The 12,594-nt window shown below is 58.0% G+C and overlaps 1 protein-coding gene across 10 annotated transcripts; it reads right to left on the minus strand.

Moving 5' to 3' along the window:
- Positions 1–890: 890 nt before the first annotated feature.
- On the minus strand, positions 891–12,358 carry SLC26A6 (solute carrier family 26 member 6). 10 transcript variants are annotated; one of them, XM_022573235.2, is made up of 21 exons: positions 12,256–12,357; positions 10,249–10,407; positions 10,027–10,166; positions 9,676–9,786; positions 8,964–9,127; positions 8,602–8,766; positions 8,372–8,524; positions 7,974–8,056; positions 7,742–7,889; positions 7,356–7,469; positions 7,107–7,184; positions 6,679–6,774; positions 6,481–6,587; positions 6,243–6,312; positions 5,173–5,265; positions 4,983–5,087; positions 4,552–4,644; positions 3,564–3,740; positions 3,301–3,355; positions 2,909–3,045; positions 2,548–2,685 (listed from the first exon to the last, which is right to left on the minus strand). In XM_022573235.2, exons 1-21 carry the CDS (start codon positions 12,276–12,278, stop codon positions 2,671–2,673), a joined length of 2,286 nt encoding a protein of 761 aa, XP_022428943.1. In that variant the 5' UTR covers positions 12,279–12,357; the 3' UTR covers positions 2,548–2,670. The 10 variants fall into 10 exon arrangements, with proteins under 10 accessions (XP_022428935.2, XP_022428934.2, XP_022428936.2 ...); XM_022573234.2 differs by having other exon boundaries at positions 3,564–3,743; XM_022573227.2 differs by lacking the exon at positions 3,301–3,355 and having other exon boundaries at positions 891–2,685.
- Between the last annotated feature and the right edge of the window lie 236 nt (positions 12,359–12,594).

Here is a 12,594-nt window from a genome sequence, read left to right on the forward strand (position 1 = left end):
CCCAGGGGCAGGTGAGGCAGTAGGTTCCAGCTGGGCCCATGGCTTTCAGGAGGGGTGGCCTGGCCAGAAAATATGGGGCAGGGTGGGTGGGGCGGGATTCCAGGGCAGGGAGGAGGGCAGGCTTGGGGCCCAGGAATGAAAGAATGCCTCCTTCCCCCTCTCCCTCCTCCTCATCTAATATACATCTAATATGCTCTCCACCAGTGGCAGCACCAACCCCAGGCCAACCAAGCTAAGCACACACAGCTGCTCCCTGCTCCCCTATGCCCAGACTCAGCCCCGTGGTCCACATCGCAGCACAGTGAGCACTCAAAAATGTGGGTGCGCACTCTGAATAAAGCCTGAAGGCTCACCCTGGCCTGTGAGGTGCTCTGTGCTCTGGTCTCCCCTCCTGCCTCCTGTAGGCCTCCCTGGTGTTCCTTGAACACACCTGCTGTTCCCTACACTAGGAGCACTGTCCTAGAAAGAGAACTCTCACAGCTGCATTTCAGCTCAAGTGTCACCTGCTCCCTGAGTCTCCCTCCCATGACCATCCTGGGTAACACAGTCCCTTCTCTTTCACGTGACCCTGTTTTATTTATTTATTTGGCCGCATTGTGGCATGTGGGATCTTAGTTCCCCGACCAGGGATTGAATCCATGTGCCCTGCAATGGAAGCGCAGAGTCTTAACCACTGGACTGCCAGGGAATTCCTGACCCTGTTTCATTTTCTTCAAAGCATTTCCAAGTACAGGTATACCTTGGAGATACTGTGCTTTGGTTCTAGACCACCACAATAAAGCGAGTTGCACAAATTTTTCAGTTTCCCGGTGCATATAAAAGTTATGTTTACACTACACTGTAGTCTATTAAGCGTGCAGTAACATTATGTCTAAAAAAAAGTACATACCTTAATTTAAAAAAACACTTTATTGCTAAAAATTGCTAACCATCATCTGAGCCTTCAGCGAGTCACAGTAGTAACATCAAAGATCACTGATCACAGATCCTCCTAACAAATAATAAAGAAAAAGTTTGAAATACTTTGAGAATTACCACAATGTGACAGCGACATGCAGTGAGCAAATGATGTTGGAAAAATGGCACCAAAAGACTTGATTGACTCAGGGTTGCCATAAACTTTCAATTTGTAAAAAACACAGTATCGGTGAAGTGCAATAAAACAAGGTCTGCCTGTATCTGCAAGTTCACGTTTGAGGTTTACTTTCCACTCCAGTACATAGGATCACTTAACCAGTATTTACCAAGCACTTCCTTGTGCCCGGCGCTGTTCCTGGTGTCTGGAGGCAGTGTGACAAAGGGCCCTGACTTCCTGGGCAAGGTTTTGGGGGTGGGGAAAGGACAGATGATTTGCGAACACAGAGCAGGGCAGTGACACAGGCCAGGATAGAAACAGCCAGGCAAGGGGTGCCTCTGTGACTTGCAGGGCAGGACAGCCTCTGTCCACTGGTCCAGCACAGAGCCCAGGACCTGGTCGGGACCTGCGAATGGCAGGCTCACTTGTTTCGGCAGGTGACGTGAGCCCAGCACTGTTGCAAGCTGTTTGTGGCATTTACTCATTTAATACTCATTGAGGAACCCATGAAGTGGGCACTATTACCATTTCTGCTCTCCTGATGAGGATACGGAGGCCTAGAAAGGTTCGACCCCCCAACCCTGGCCTCCAGTCACTCAGTATTAGCTGGCCTGAAGGCCCATTGCTGCCCACTGGGCCACATGCCCAGATGCTGGTGTTTTATGGTAGAAATCAACACGTGGTTCTTGGCTGACGGTGACCTGCAAAGCCCAGGTGATCTAATTATACAAATAAGCATTTTTCCCAAGTAAATCAATCATGCACATTCTTTCCTTTCTTTTCTTTTCTTTTTTTTTTTCTTCTGGTTGCACCATGCTGCTTGTGGGATCTTAGTTCCCCAACCAGGGATCGATCGAACCCTCACCCTTGACAGTGAAAGTGTTGAGTCCTAATCACTAGACTGCCAGGGAATTCCCATATTCTTACTTCTCAGTGCAGACCGGCAACACCTGTGAATACCCTGTGCTTCCTCAGCTGGTTGCTCAGGTGTTCACACCACACCCTCCAGGGGCTGCCCAGTAGCGCCAGGCCTGCCCTGCACCTCATCAGGGGTCCCTGAGAACAGGTCATTCCTGAGAAGCAGCTCTGATTACAGCTGAGGACACAGGTGCCGAGGGCTGTGCCTGGCTGGGGAGGAACTTGGACCTGGGACGCCCCCCTCCCTGGGCCTAGCCCCGAAGCTCTCCCTCCTGCTCCACACTCCCCCTGCCTGACCCTGCCCTCCCCGAACTTTCCCCCCAGCTTCCAACCCCAATTCCCATTTTGGGGCACAAGAAGGGTCAGGAGCCAGGGCTATGGACTATACCCTTGCCCCTGCCAAGGCCCCACCAAGCCACAGCAGAGCCTGGCATTGGGCAAACAAATCTTTATTCCTGAGGCTAAAAACATGCATGCTCCTCCAACTTGGCCAGTGCCTTATCCCAGGCCTAGAGCACTGAACTCGGAGTCCCAGAACCTCCATCCCTGAGTTATGTGCGTGCGTATGGAGGGGACTCCTGGGTGACATCTGGAGGCAGCCCAGGGGTAGGGGGTCCTCACGGGTAACCGGTCGCAACCTCCAGAGGTGGGCAGTCTCAGGCAGGGTGGCAGCACGGTCAGAGTTTGGTAACCTGGGCAGGGAGAGGAGGAGAGGCCCCTGTCAGTTTCTGAAGGACACGTACTACCCCCTCCCCTGGGAGCAGCTTCCTCTAAAGGCAGGAGGGGAAGGCAGTGGATCCACTGGGGGCAGAGCTAATCAGAGCCATCCAGGAAGGGTGGACTTCCTGGAAATGGGGTCAGGATGGGACAAGCAGTAGATAAACAAAAAGAGCTCAGCAACAGAGGTCAGCTCACCAAAACAGGGTTGACGGGGCTGGACCTTGGGTGTTGGAGTGCAAAGATGACAGCATCGTGGACAGAGGCAAAGAGATGCTGCTTGGTGATAGATGCATCGAAGAAGTGCCCCGCCTCAAGCTGCGTGACCACGGGAGCTGTAGGCAAGGAGTTGGTCTCCCCTGACCCGCAGAACCCCCAGGAACACCCAGGCACTGGCGGAATGTCACCCTGACCACCACCCCTGAGGCTTATAGCTAAACCCCAACTCTTGACCCTTGACCCCTCCCTCCCAGGACACCTCTGACCTCCAGTTTCAGAGAAAGACTTTTTCCTTGTGCTGCCTGGCAGATTCCTTGGCCAGAATCCCCACCCCCTCCCCGGACTGCTCTTGCTGTGTCCACCCCACGCACAGTGGCAGGCGGCCATGTACACCTCCACCTCGATCTCCCGGAAGTCACGGAAAATCTGCAGCAGAAAAGGGGGCCAGACTCAGAGGGAGGCTCAGGGGCTCCGAAGGGGGACTTGGGCAGGCTGGGGGGGAAGGGAGTTCAGAGGGGGAGCTCAGAGGGTTGGGGGTTAGGCTCAGAGGGCTCTTGGAGCTAGTTATGGGGTCAGGGCTGAAGGGCCTTGTCCTCCCCCAAGGCCCTTCTTAGGGGTGCCCCCAGCCCCTTACATTCTTCAGGCTCTTGAGACACACAGTGTCCACGAAGGAAAGGGAGCTCAGGTCCAGGATGAGGCTGTGGAAATCTGGCTGAGGCAGGCCCAGGGTCTTCAGTGAGGACATGTCTGGGGCCTTGGCATCTTCTTGACCCCTGGCTGCTGTATCCTCTAGCTCAGTCCCTGCGCTCACCTGCTGGGAAACCAGACACACTGCAAGGGCCGCCCACGGTGGGTGAAGGCAGGGAACATACACAGACGTGCAGAGACACACAGGATCAGACGTGTAAATGGCCACGTATATGGGGCATGCAGTGGACACATGAGGATATGGAGACAGGGAGCCTGTATGTAAAGACAGGAGAGACACATGGGGACACACAGGGGAGGGTGCCCAGACTCCGGGAGTACACACAGACACGCATCTACTGCTCTGTTACTTCCTGGGCCCATACTTAATAGGGACACTTAAGAAGGAAGGGCATCAGAGACCACACCCCATCCTCAGTCAGCCAGAGTGACTGACTGAGGATGGGGACAAACCAAAAGAGACACACAGACACACGCGCACACACAGATATCCTGGCACCCTGCCTGAGTCTTTTTTGTGGGGAGGGGGGCGCCGCACGGCATGTGAAACTTCCCTGACCAGGGGTGAAACCCATGGCCCCTGCACTGGGAGCGTAGAGTCTTAACCACTGGCCTGCCAGGGAAGTCCTGCCTGAGACTCTAATTGAGATTCAGTCCCCTTTGATCCCAGATTTTTCCCACATGCCCAATCCCTTCCCTCTGCCCATGAATACAGACTGCAGGGTCTTGTAGAATTCACAAATTCAAGTTCTTTGGCTAGGCCTCAGATTACAGACCAGAGAGCCACAAGCAGAATTCTATGGCATATCACTAGAGATCTCCCTGTAGAGCATCTGATCCATCACTCCACTCCACACATGGGCACTCTCATCCCTGCAGCTCATGGTTGGCCCCTCTCCCACCTCCAGCCTCACCTTGGCCTTGGAGCCCTCCACATCGTTGCTCTCAATGTCTGTGACACTGGTGTTGACATTGATGGAAATGGAAGTGCCCTTGGAGGCGGCAGCCTAGGCCAGGAAAGAGGTGTCCCAGCTGTCATATGACAACCAGGCCACGCAGGCCTGGTGTCGTCCCCTGGTTGGGCAGGCAGGTGGACTAGGAGCTGAAGCTTGGGACCCAGGGCAGCCAGGCTGAAGGCTGTGGGGTTCTGACCTACTTTGGAAAGAGGACTGTGATGGTTAATGCCACCATTGGCTTAGGAGGCAGGAGAAAAACAAGACTGCCCGCAGAACCCTGACCTGCAGGGTCACTGGGTGCATCAGGGAGAGAGGAGGAGGGATGAAGAATGAGGGTGAGAAGCCAGGAGGCTGGGAGAAAGGCCGGGTGGGGTCAGAAGGGCCCCTGCCTGTTTCGGGAGCTTATTCTCTTTCTGAAGTCGCTTCAGCTTTAGCTCCTGCTTCCTGAGCAGTTTCTTCTTCTGGGAGATGAGGTGGTCCACGTTCACACCGCACTAGAGCAAAGGGCAGGGCAGGGGATGTGGACACTGGGGAGGTGAGAGACCCTCTGCCCCTCCCCCTGTGGACCCCAGGCCTCACCCTCTGCTTCAGCATGTCACTGTAGAGCTCAGCGTTGGCAAAGTACATGGTGGCCGAGGAGCGGAAGACCTTCACACCCGGGACCTCCCTGGCCTGGGGATAGGTCAGGTTGGGGGTGGCTGAGCCCTCGTCCCTCCTAGCTGCATCTTGCTCTCTTTCTTTCCTCCCCTGTGTACCCCGGTACCTGCCATCATCAACCCTCTGCTTCCCAGCCAACAGAGGCCCAGTCTGTAGGCCATGCCCTCCCAGGAGCTGGTGGGGTCATCCTGACCCCTCCTCTGGGCCTGTCAGAGCTGCTGCTTCTTCCTCCAGGGCATCCTGAACCTCTCCCACCCCATCTCCCCTGTCCTTCTGCCAATACCCAGGCCAGGTTTCAATGGCTCTTATCTTCCGCTTGGGTCTCCAACCCCAGCACTGGGGTCTGTTTTCTGTATGTGGACAGAGAGACCCTCCTCAACTGCCAGCCCAGCCAAGCCTTCCCCGGGTCCCACCCCGCTCAGGACACTCCAGGTCTCTGCTCGGCCTTTGGGCCTGAACAATGTCCCTGTGCCACCCCCCACCTCCCTTTCCATCCAGCTGAGCTTCTCCACTCATGTCCTTCCCTCACTCTGCCTCATCATACTATGCTCAGCCTTCAAGGCTCCATCAGGGAAAATGAGCTCATTTTATCCCAGAGCCCCCACTTTTGTTCCCAGGGCTTGACATGAGACTTCTCAGGAGGTAAAGGACGGAGATTCAGTAACCCCACTGATCAGGTCAGCAAAGAGTCTCCCCTACATCCTCGTGCCCCAGATCCTACCCCTCTACATTCCTGACCCAGGGCTACTCTGCAGGATGGGGCTTGTACTGCTGCCTCTAAGACAGACTCCTCCCCCAGGCCCTAAGGCCCATACTCTGAGTATGGGGGTCAGAGACCCAAATTCCTCCCTTGAAATTCCAAGGACCAAAGCACCCTTAGCGCCCCACCCCCGTGTCCTTGCCAAGTACGCAAGGACCTGATAAGGGATGGCCCCGTCTGCCTCTGTCCTACCCCATCCACGCCATCCTCTGGCTTAGCCCCTGCCACTCACTTCTGAGTACTCTGCCACATCTCTGTAAATATCTGTGTCTGGCACCTGCCCCAGGACAGCGTAGTGGGGCCTGTGAAAGAGAGAGTGTGAGAAGAGGGGGGCATTAAGAGAGGGGGCAATGAGGGGGTTCTAAGGAGCCTTGGGTCACCCCCCAAGATGTGGGAAAGCTGGGGGAAACCAATGTGGACCTCACTCCCTCACCAGCTGGAATGAGGGGGGAACCAAAGGGGTGACTCACAGCTGTGTGCGGACCACCACAAGCAGCAGGGAGAAGACTACCGCAACTGCCAGGCCAAGGTCCAGGTTCAGCAGGATGGTGGCCACAAAGGTCACCAGCCAGATAAGCTAAAAACAGAAGGGTAGTAGTCAACAGAGTCTAGAAGGGTCACTGGGGCTGAAGGCCCTGACCCCACCCCTGGGCTCCCAGGCCTCTCACCAGATCCACTCGATTTGCCTTCCAGAGGGAGCATATGTCGGTGAACTGCATCAACATGCCCTTCAGGTTCACAATGATGACAGCAGCCAGGACTGCCTGCGGGAGGGGGAGGGTCACCAGGAGCTACTGAGAGGTGCAGGATGCTGACAACCCTGACCACCTGGCATGAGCCAGACTGTCCTCAAGCACCTGGGTATGACCCCGAATGACACTAACAACCTCCTGCCCCCGAACCTAACAACTTGGGTCTGACTCTCAAAGGTTCTTACCCCTGACTGTCGACTCCAAATCTCAACCAGAGATCTCAAGCTTGAAAAACAGGGCATGACCCTGTATCCCTCCCCTTCACCCAGGCCCTGACTGACTGATCTGAGTCCCTGGCCTGGCCAAGGCCCTCAAGCCTCGCTGGGTACGGGATGGCAGCTCACCTTGGGCAGGTCTTGGAAGAGTTCTCCAAGTTTGACGATGATAATGAGGATGAAGAGGGAGGAGATGGCTCCAGCCACCTGTACAGTGGGAGTGAACGGGCAGATGAGTGGGCTGGAGCGTAAGGGAGAAGAAGGCGAGAGCAGGGGGGAAGGGGGAGTAGGGGGGAGGGGGGAAAGCAGGGGGTAGGACCACCCAGGCAAAGCAGTGTGTGTGTAGATGCACACCTGCAGCCCACACCTGCAGCCCACCTGTGTGTTGCCCCCGGTGCTCTCCTGTACCAGGCTCCGAGACATAGAGCAGCTCACAGGGAAGCACTGAAAGATGCCGCCGATGAGGTTACTGAGGCCAAGTGCCACCAGCTCCTGAGGGGGGTAGTGCAGGTGTCAGGACACATCACTAGCAGTGCGTGGTCACTGTGTCCAGGCCTATGCATCCCCAACCTCCATCCGCACTCAGTAGCCCCCAAAGACTTGGCCACTGTCCCATGTGTCCTGCTCTCCCACCCTCAGTCCCCCATGTGGCCCCAGCACATCTGTTTGCTGTTTCCCTGTCTCCCACCTGATACTCCATCCCCCCAAGCCCTGGGGTCTCTGTACACCTGCCCGCTCCGTGTCCCACATCCCATTCCCCAGACCTGGTTGCTGTCCACCCGGTAGCCATGCCTCAGGGCGAAGATCTTCCCCAGCGAGATGGCAATGGCGAAACCAACCACAGCGATGGCGAAGGCATTTCCCACAAGCCTTGCGAACAGCTGGGGGCTGGGGGCCACTGGGGGCACCAGCCTGTGAGGGGCATCTGTGAGGCCAAAGGAATGTTGTGGCCCTGGCCACCCAACCCTCCCTGACCTGACAGGGGCCGGAGCTCACCCTGCAGGGATTTTGCCCACGACATCCACCCCAAATCTGTGCTGCAGTCCCACGCCGTAGGAGATGCCTGTGGCCCCGATGAGCTGCAGGGAGAGGACAGAGTCAGAGGAGGTAGGTGCTGGCACCACCATTAAGGGGGATGGAGAAATCACTTTGGGCGTAAAGAGAGAGGCCTGAAGCGAAACCTTCAGAGGGGTGGGCAGAAGTCAGCGATAGGGTAAAAGATGGACACCACCATTTTGGGGAAAGGGAGATGCTGTCAGGGGCTGTCGGCTGTGGTCCCCCCAGTCCTCAGTGCCCACGCCAACTAGTCTTTAACTATCTGGGGGACGCCCACACAGCAGGGACTCCTCACTTGCCCTTCCCCCTGCCCCCCTCCCCCCCACCAGAATTCAAACCGTGAGCAGCTCCCCGGGGAGCGGCATGGGCAGTTGTCGCCGCAGCTTGTCATTGAACAGCTTCACCAGCACGAGAACCACCCCTGCCACAACTGCGGTGACCATGGTGCCGACCACAGTCTGGGGCAGCTTCCAGCAGACCTCCAGTACTGTCTGAGGGGAGGGGGGGTCACAGCCAGCACTCAAGGTCCTGGGCCCACCCACCCTTCCCTCCTCCCACCCTCACTCACATAGATGAGGGACAGTGGCCCAGAGCGGCTGCTCAGATGGAGGCCAAACACATACTTGAGCTGCGAGACGAAGACCTGCACAGACGCGGCTGTGGTATAGGCTCGGACCAGAGGCTCTGACAGATAGGTGACCACGAAGCCGAAATGGACCAGGCCCAGCCCCACCTGTGGGGTACACAGGGCAGTCAGGGGAGGAGAGGGTCCTAGGGGTGGCCGGAGCAGAGCCCAGGGCAGGTGGGAGCAGAGGGGGATGAGTGATGATGATGAGGAAGATGGTGATGGCCAGACACTCAGGGGACCTGGCAAATGGGGTGAGGGGTGGGTCTGGCAGTCAGGGCCCTGTACTCCTGACTGCTCCGCACCTGGAAGAGGCCAACAAGGACACTGAGTGTGGAGGCCACCTGCACCCGAGCAGCATCTCTGGCCGCCACATCAACAGTGGAGTTCGAGGCCTGCAGGAAGGCTTCATCTGGAGCCAGTGATTCTGTCACACTGCCCACCATCACGGACATGACAGCAAAGGTGCCTGCAGGGGCAGATCAGGGTGGTCTGAAGGGGAGGGGGCACTGCCCTGCCCTGGAGTCCTGGTCTTAAGGGAGAGGCCAGGAGACACCCAGTTCTAGACCAATATCCTTAGACTTGCTGTGCAAATAGAGGCAGCGCTAGCAGTCAGGTATGAACTCTAAGTTCAAAGGCTCTTGAGCATGGCTAGAAATGTTGGCCCTGCATCATCTACCTTGTCCCACCAGTATCCACTGGCTCAGGACCACTCCCCCTGTGAAAAGTGGAATGGGGAAGGGGGCATGGCCTGCCTCAGGCTCTCAGGTCTGTGCCAAGTCTGGGCCCCTTGAGATGCTTCACCCACCCATATCCTCCTGGGCCAGGGCCTCTAGGTAACCTGAATCTGTCTCCACGGTCAGAGGCCCAGTCCTGCCTGGAATGACCCTTGGGCCAGTCTCCCACTGGCCCGGCGTCGATGCCTCCCTCCCTGTTCCCTGCGTTTCCTTGCCCTGCTCAGCCCTCCCTCACCCTGTCCTCCGTGGGGAATGTGGGCATCCTCCTGGCTCCACTCACCCACGGAGATGTGCCGGGAAGTGCCGAACAGGAAATAGATAAAGACAGGATAGAAGGAGCTGTAGAGGCCAAACACGGGGGGCAGTCCAGCCAGGAGGGCATAGGCCAGGCCTGGAGGTGGAATGGTAGCAATGTAGACTTGGAGGCCAGGGTCTTGAAAGGATGAGGAAATCCCAGCCCTGGGTCATGGGCCATAGTTCCAGGGGCAGGGATCTTGTTTCTGGCTTTTGGCGGAGGGGTGGGGGAAGGCGGGGGCAGGCAGTGGTTCACAGATTACAGGCCAGGGCCTTGAAGGGTCGGGGTTATCATCCAAGGGTTAAGGGTACAGTCTCCAGGTCAAGGGTGGCTCACCCTGTGGTAGCTGCATAATGGCCACACTCAGGCCAGACAACAAGTCACCCAGAAGCCAGTCACGCACAGGATACTGGGGTAGCCAGGCCAAAACTGGGAAGTACTGGAGCAGAAGGGCTCGGGCCCGAGCATGGGAGCACCTGGGGACACAAGGGTAGGTATCACAGACAGGGGCTACCTGAGTCCTGCCAGTGCCCCCAGTCCCCCCGACCTCAGCCTTACCGAAACCAGGTTCGCCATTGGAGGGTCCCAGTTGCTGAGCTCCGGTTCCCCAGCTCCTCCAGCTGTTCTTGGTTCAGCAGTGGCCGCTCCACATGGTAATCTCGCCTCCTCAGCTCCATTGCCTGCGTTGTGGACAGCAGTGCCTGTGTGTCCCTCTGTCTGGGTGGTGAGGCCAGAGACACAGTGAGGGCACTCCTGGCCCAACCTCCCCTAGACCTCCACCTGGGACCACAGAGTCACCCACCTGACTTTTCTAGGTCCCAAGATCTAGGTAGGTCCAACCCCCCAGCTGGCTCCTGCAGGCCCTATGCCCAGGCCCAGGCAGTACCTGAACTTTGGCTGGTGGAAGACTCTTGCTGGGCCAAAGTCTCCCACAAAGAGGCAGCAGGATGAACACAAGCCACACTTCAGTCCAGCCCTGAGTGTTCACCAATCTAGGTTCCAGGATGACTGTCCCTCCCAGCCCCCTCCCCCCAGCCCCAACTCTTCTCCAGCCAATCCCAGTCCAGTCTGAGTCCTTATCCAGCTGCCCCACGAGCCCAGCGCATGCTGTCTGAGAGCACACGCAAAGAAGGAATCCAGCAAAGCAGGCAAGTCTCTCTTCACATGAGAAGGCTCTATGAGAAGGAAAGTGTTGGGGCTAAGATTGCCCCCGGGCCTCCAGCCACAGGGTCCAGGTTGTAGACCTGGACAAGCTCAGGCCTAATCTGGGAAAGCCAGGGGATGGCTCTCACCGGGAGGGAGAGTTTTCCCCCTGGAAAGAGAAGCCCCCATTTCAAGGGGGGACAATCTCACCTGGGAATAGATCTCCAGGAGGATCTCGCCTAAGGAGAAGCTCTCACCTGACAGGAAAGTTTTCACCAGCTAGGTAAGTTCTGTCCTGGGGAGAAACTCTGATCTGCCCAGTGGCTACCACCTGATTAAGGGAAAAGGTCTCACTTGGGAATAGGAGATCTGGAGGGGAAGGGGGGACAGTTCTTACCTGGGGGAAGCTGTCCCAAAAATAGTTCTCACTTGGGAATAGGAGCTCTTGGAGGGGGAGCGCTTACCTGGGGGAAAGCTTTCACTAGCAGGGAAAGTTTTCACCTGCCAGGAAGGTTCTCGTCTGGAGAGTATTCTCACCTAAGGGAAGCTCTGACCTGGGGGAGGCTCCCACCTGTAATGGGAGAAAACTCTCACCTGGGAATGGATCTCAGAGGGGGTAATCTTACCTGGAGGGAAGCTCTCCCCTGCCGGGAAAGGCTTCACCTGTCAGGAAAGTTCTGATCTGTGAGAAGCTCTGACCTACGGTGAGGTTCCCACCCGAGGGGCAGGAGCTCACCTGGAAAGGGCCCCTAACCTGGATGTCCCCGTTGGAGGATGGAGTGGAGTGGGTGCAGGGACGATCCTCAGAGACTCTTGGCATTGCCGGCTCACAGAGATCTTTGAGCCCCGTGGCCCCTCCTCTGTGAGTCACTCGAGGTCTTTAAGGGCTCCCACTGCCGCCACCCCTCCCCCTCCCCCCGTCGAACCCGTGCTTGGAGGGAGGGGCTTAGATCCTTGACCCCTCCCTCTAGTAGGGCCCAGCGGCCAGAAGGGCCGGAGCGCACATTCCCGGACCAGTTGCATCCCTGGGTGGACCCAGGCCCCGGCTATGGACACTCTAGCAGCCACGTCCCGGGCCCCAACGCGCCGCACCGGCGCACCTCCTGGGCCGAGGCTCCTCTGCACACAGCCGCCGGGAGGCGGCCCCCGCTAGCCCTCGGACGGCGCTCGAGCGGCTTTCCGCACAGCCCGCAGGGGCTGGGGTCGCGCCGGCTCCCGCCCCATCCCTCGCTACGGTTGGGCAGCCGCCTGCAGAAAATCGACAAAGCGGTAAACCGAGGCGCGGCAGGCGGGAAATGCCTGCTCGGGACTCGGCGGTACCCCTTCCGAGCTAACCCAAGCCGGTCGCCTGCTCGGGGGCCAAGGGTGGCCCGCGCCTCGTGGACTCGAACACTGGGAACCGGGGCCGCGCCCTGCACTCACCCCGGTGCTTCCGACAGCCCCATGGCGGGTGGGCAAACCGAGAGGCGGTAGTCCTCACAGCTGGAGCGAGAGGCCGCTGCGGCCCGAAAGGCGGGGCCGGGACGGGGGCGAGGCCTGAGGCGCGCTCCCAGGGGCCAATCCCCGGGCAGGACGGGGAAGGCTTGGGCCAGTCAGCGTGCCGGGGCGGAGCCTAAGGGGCGGTCTCCCGGCGCTGAGAACCCTGAGGAGGGAGATTTAACCCCTTCCTCCCCCTGTGGCTTGGCTTGTGCTCCCCCTCGTGGCCCGCCTAGCTCTCCTGCCTGAGCCGGTTGTTATCGCAGAAGTGGGACTAAGGACCCG

This window comes from Delphinapterus leucas, chromosome 10, assembly GCF_059928025.1.
Source record: "Delphinapterus leucas isolate spDelLeu-1000000601 "Yukka" chromosome 10, BTC_Dleu_Yukka2, whole genome shotgun sequence".
Taxonomy (NCBI): domain Eukaryota; kingdom Metazoa; phylum Chordata; class Mammalia; order Artiodactyla; family Monodontidae; genus Delphinapterus; species Delphinapterus leucas.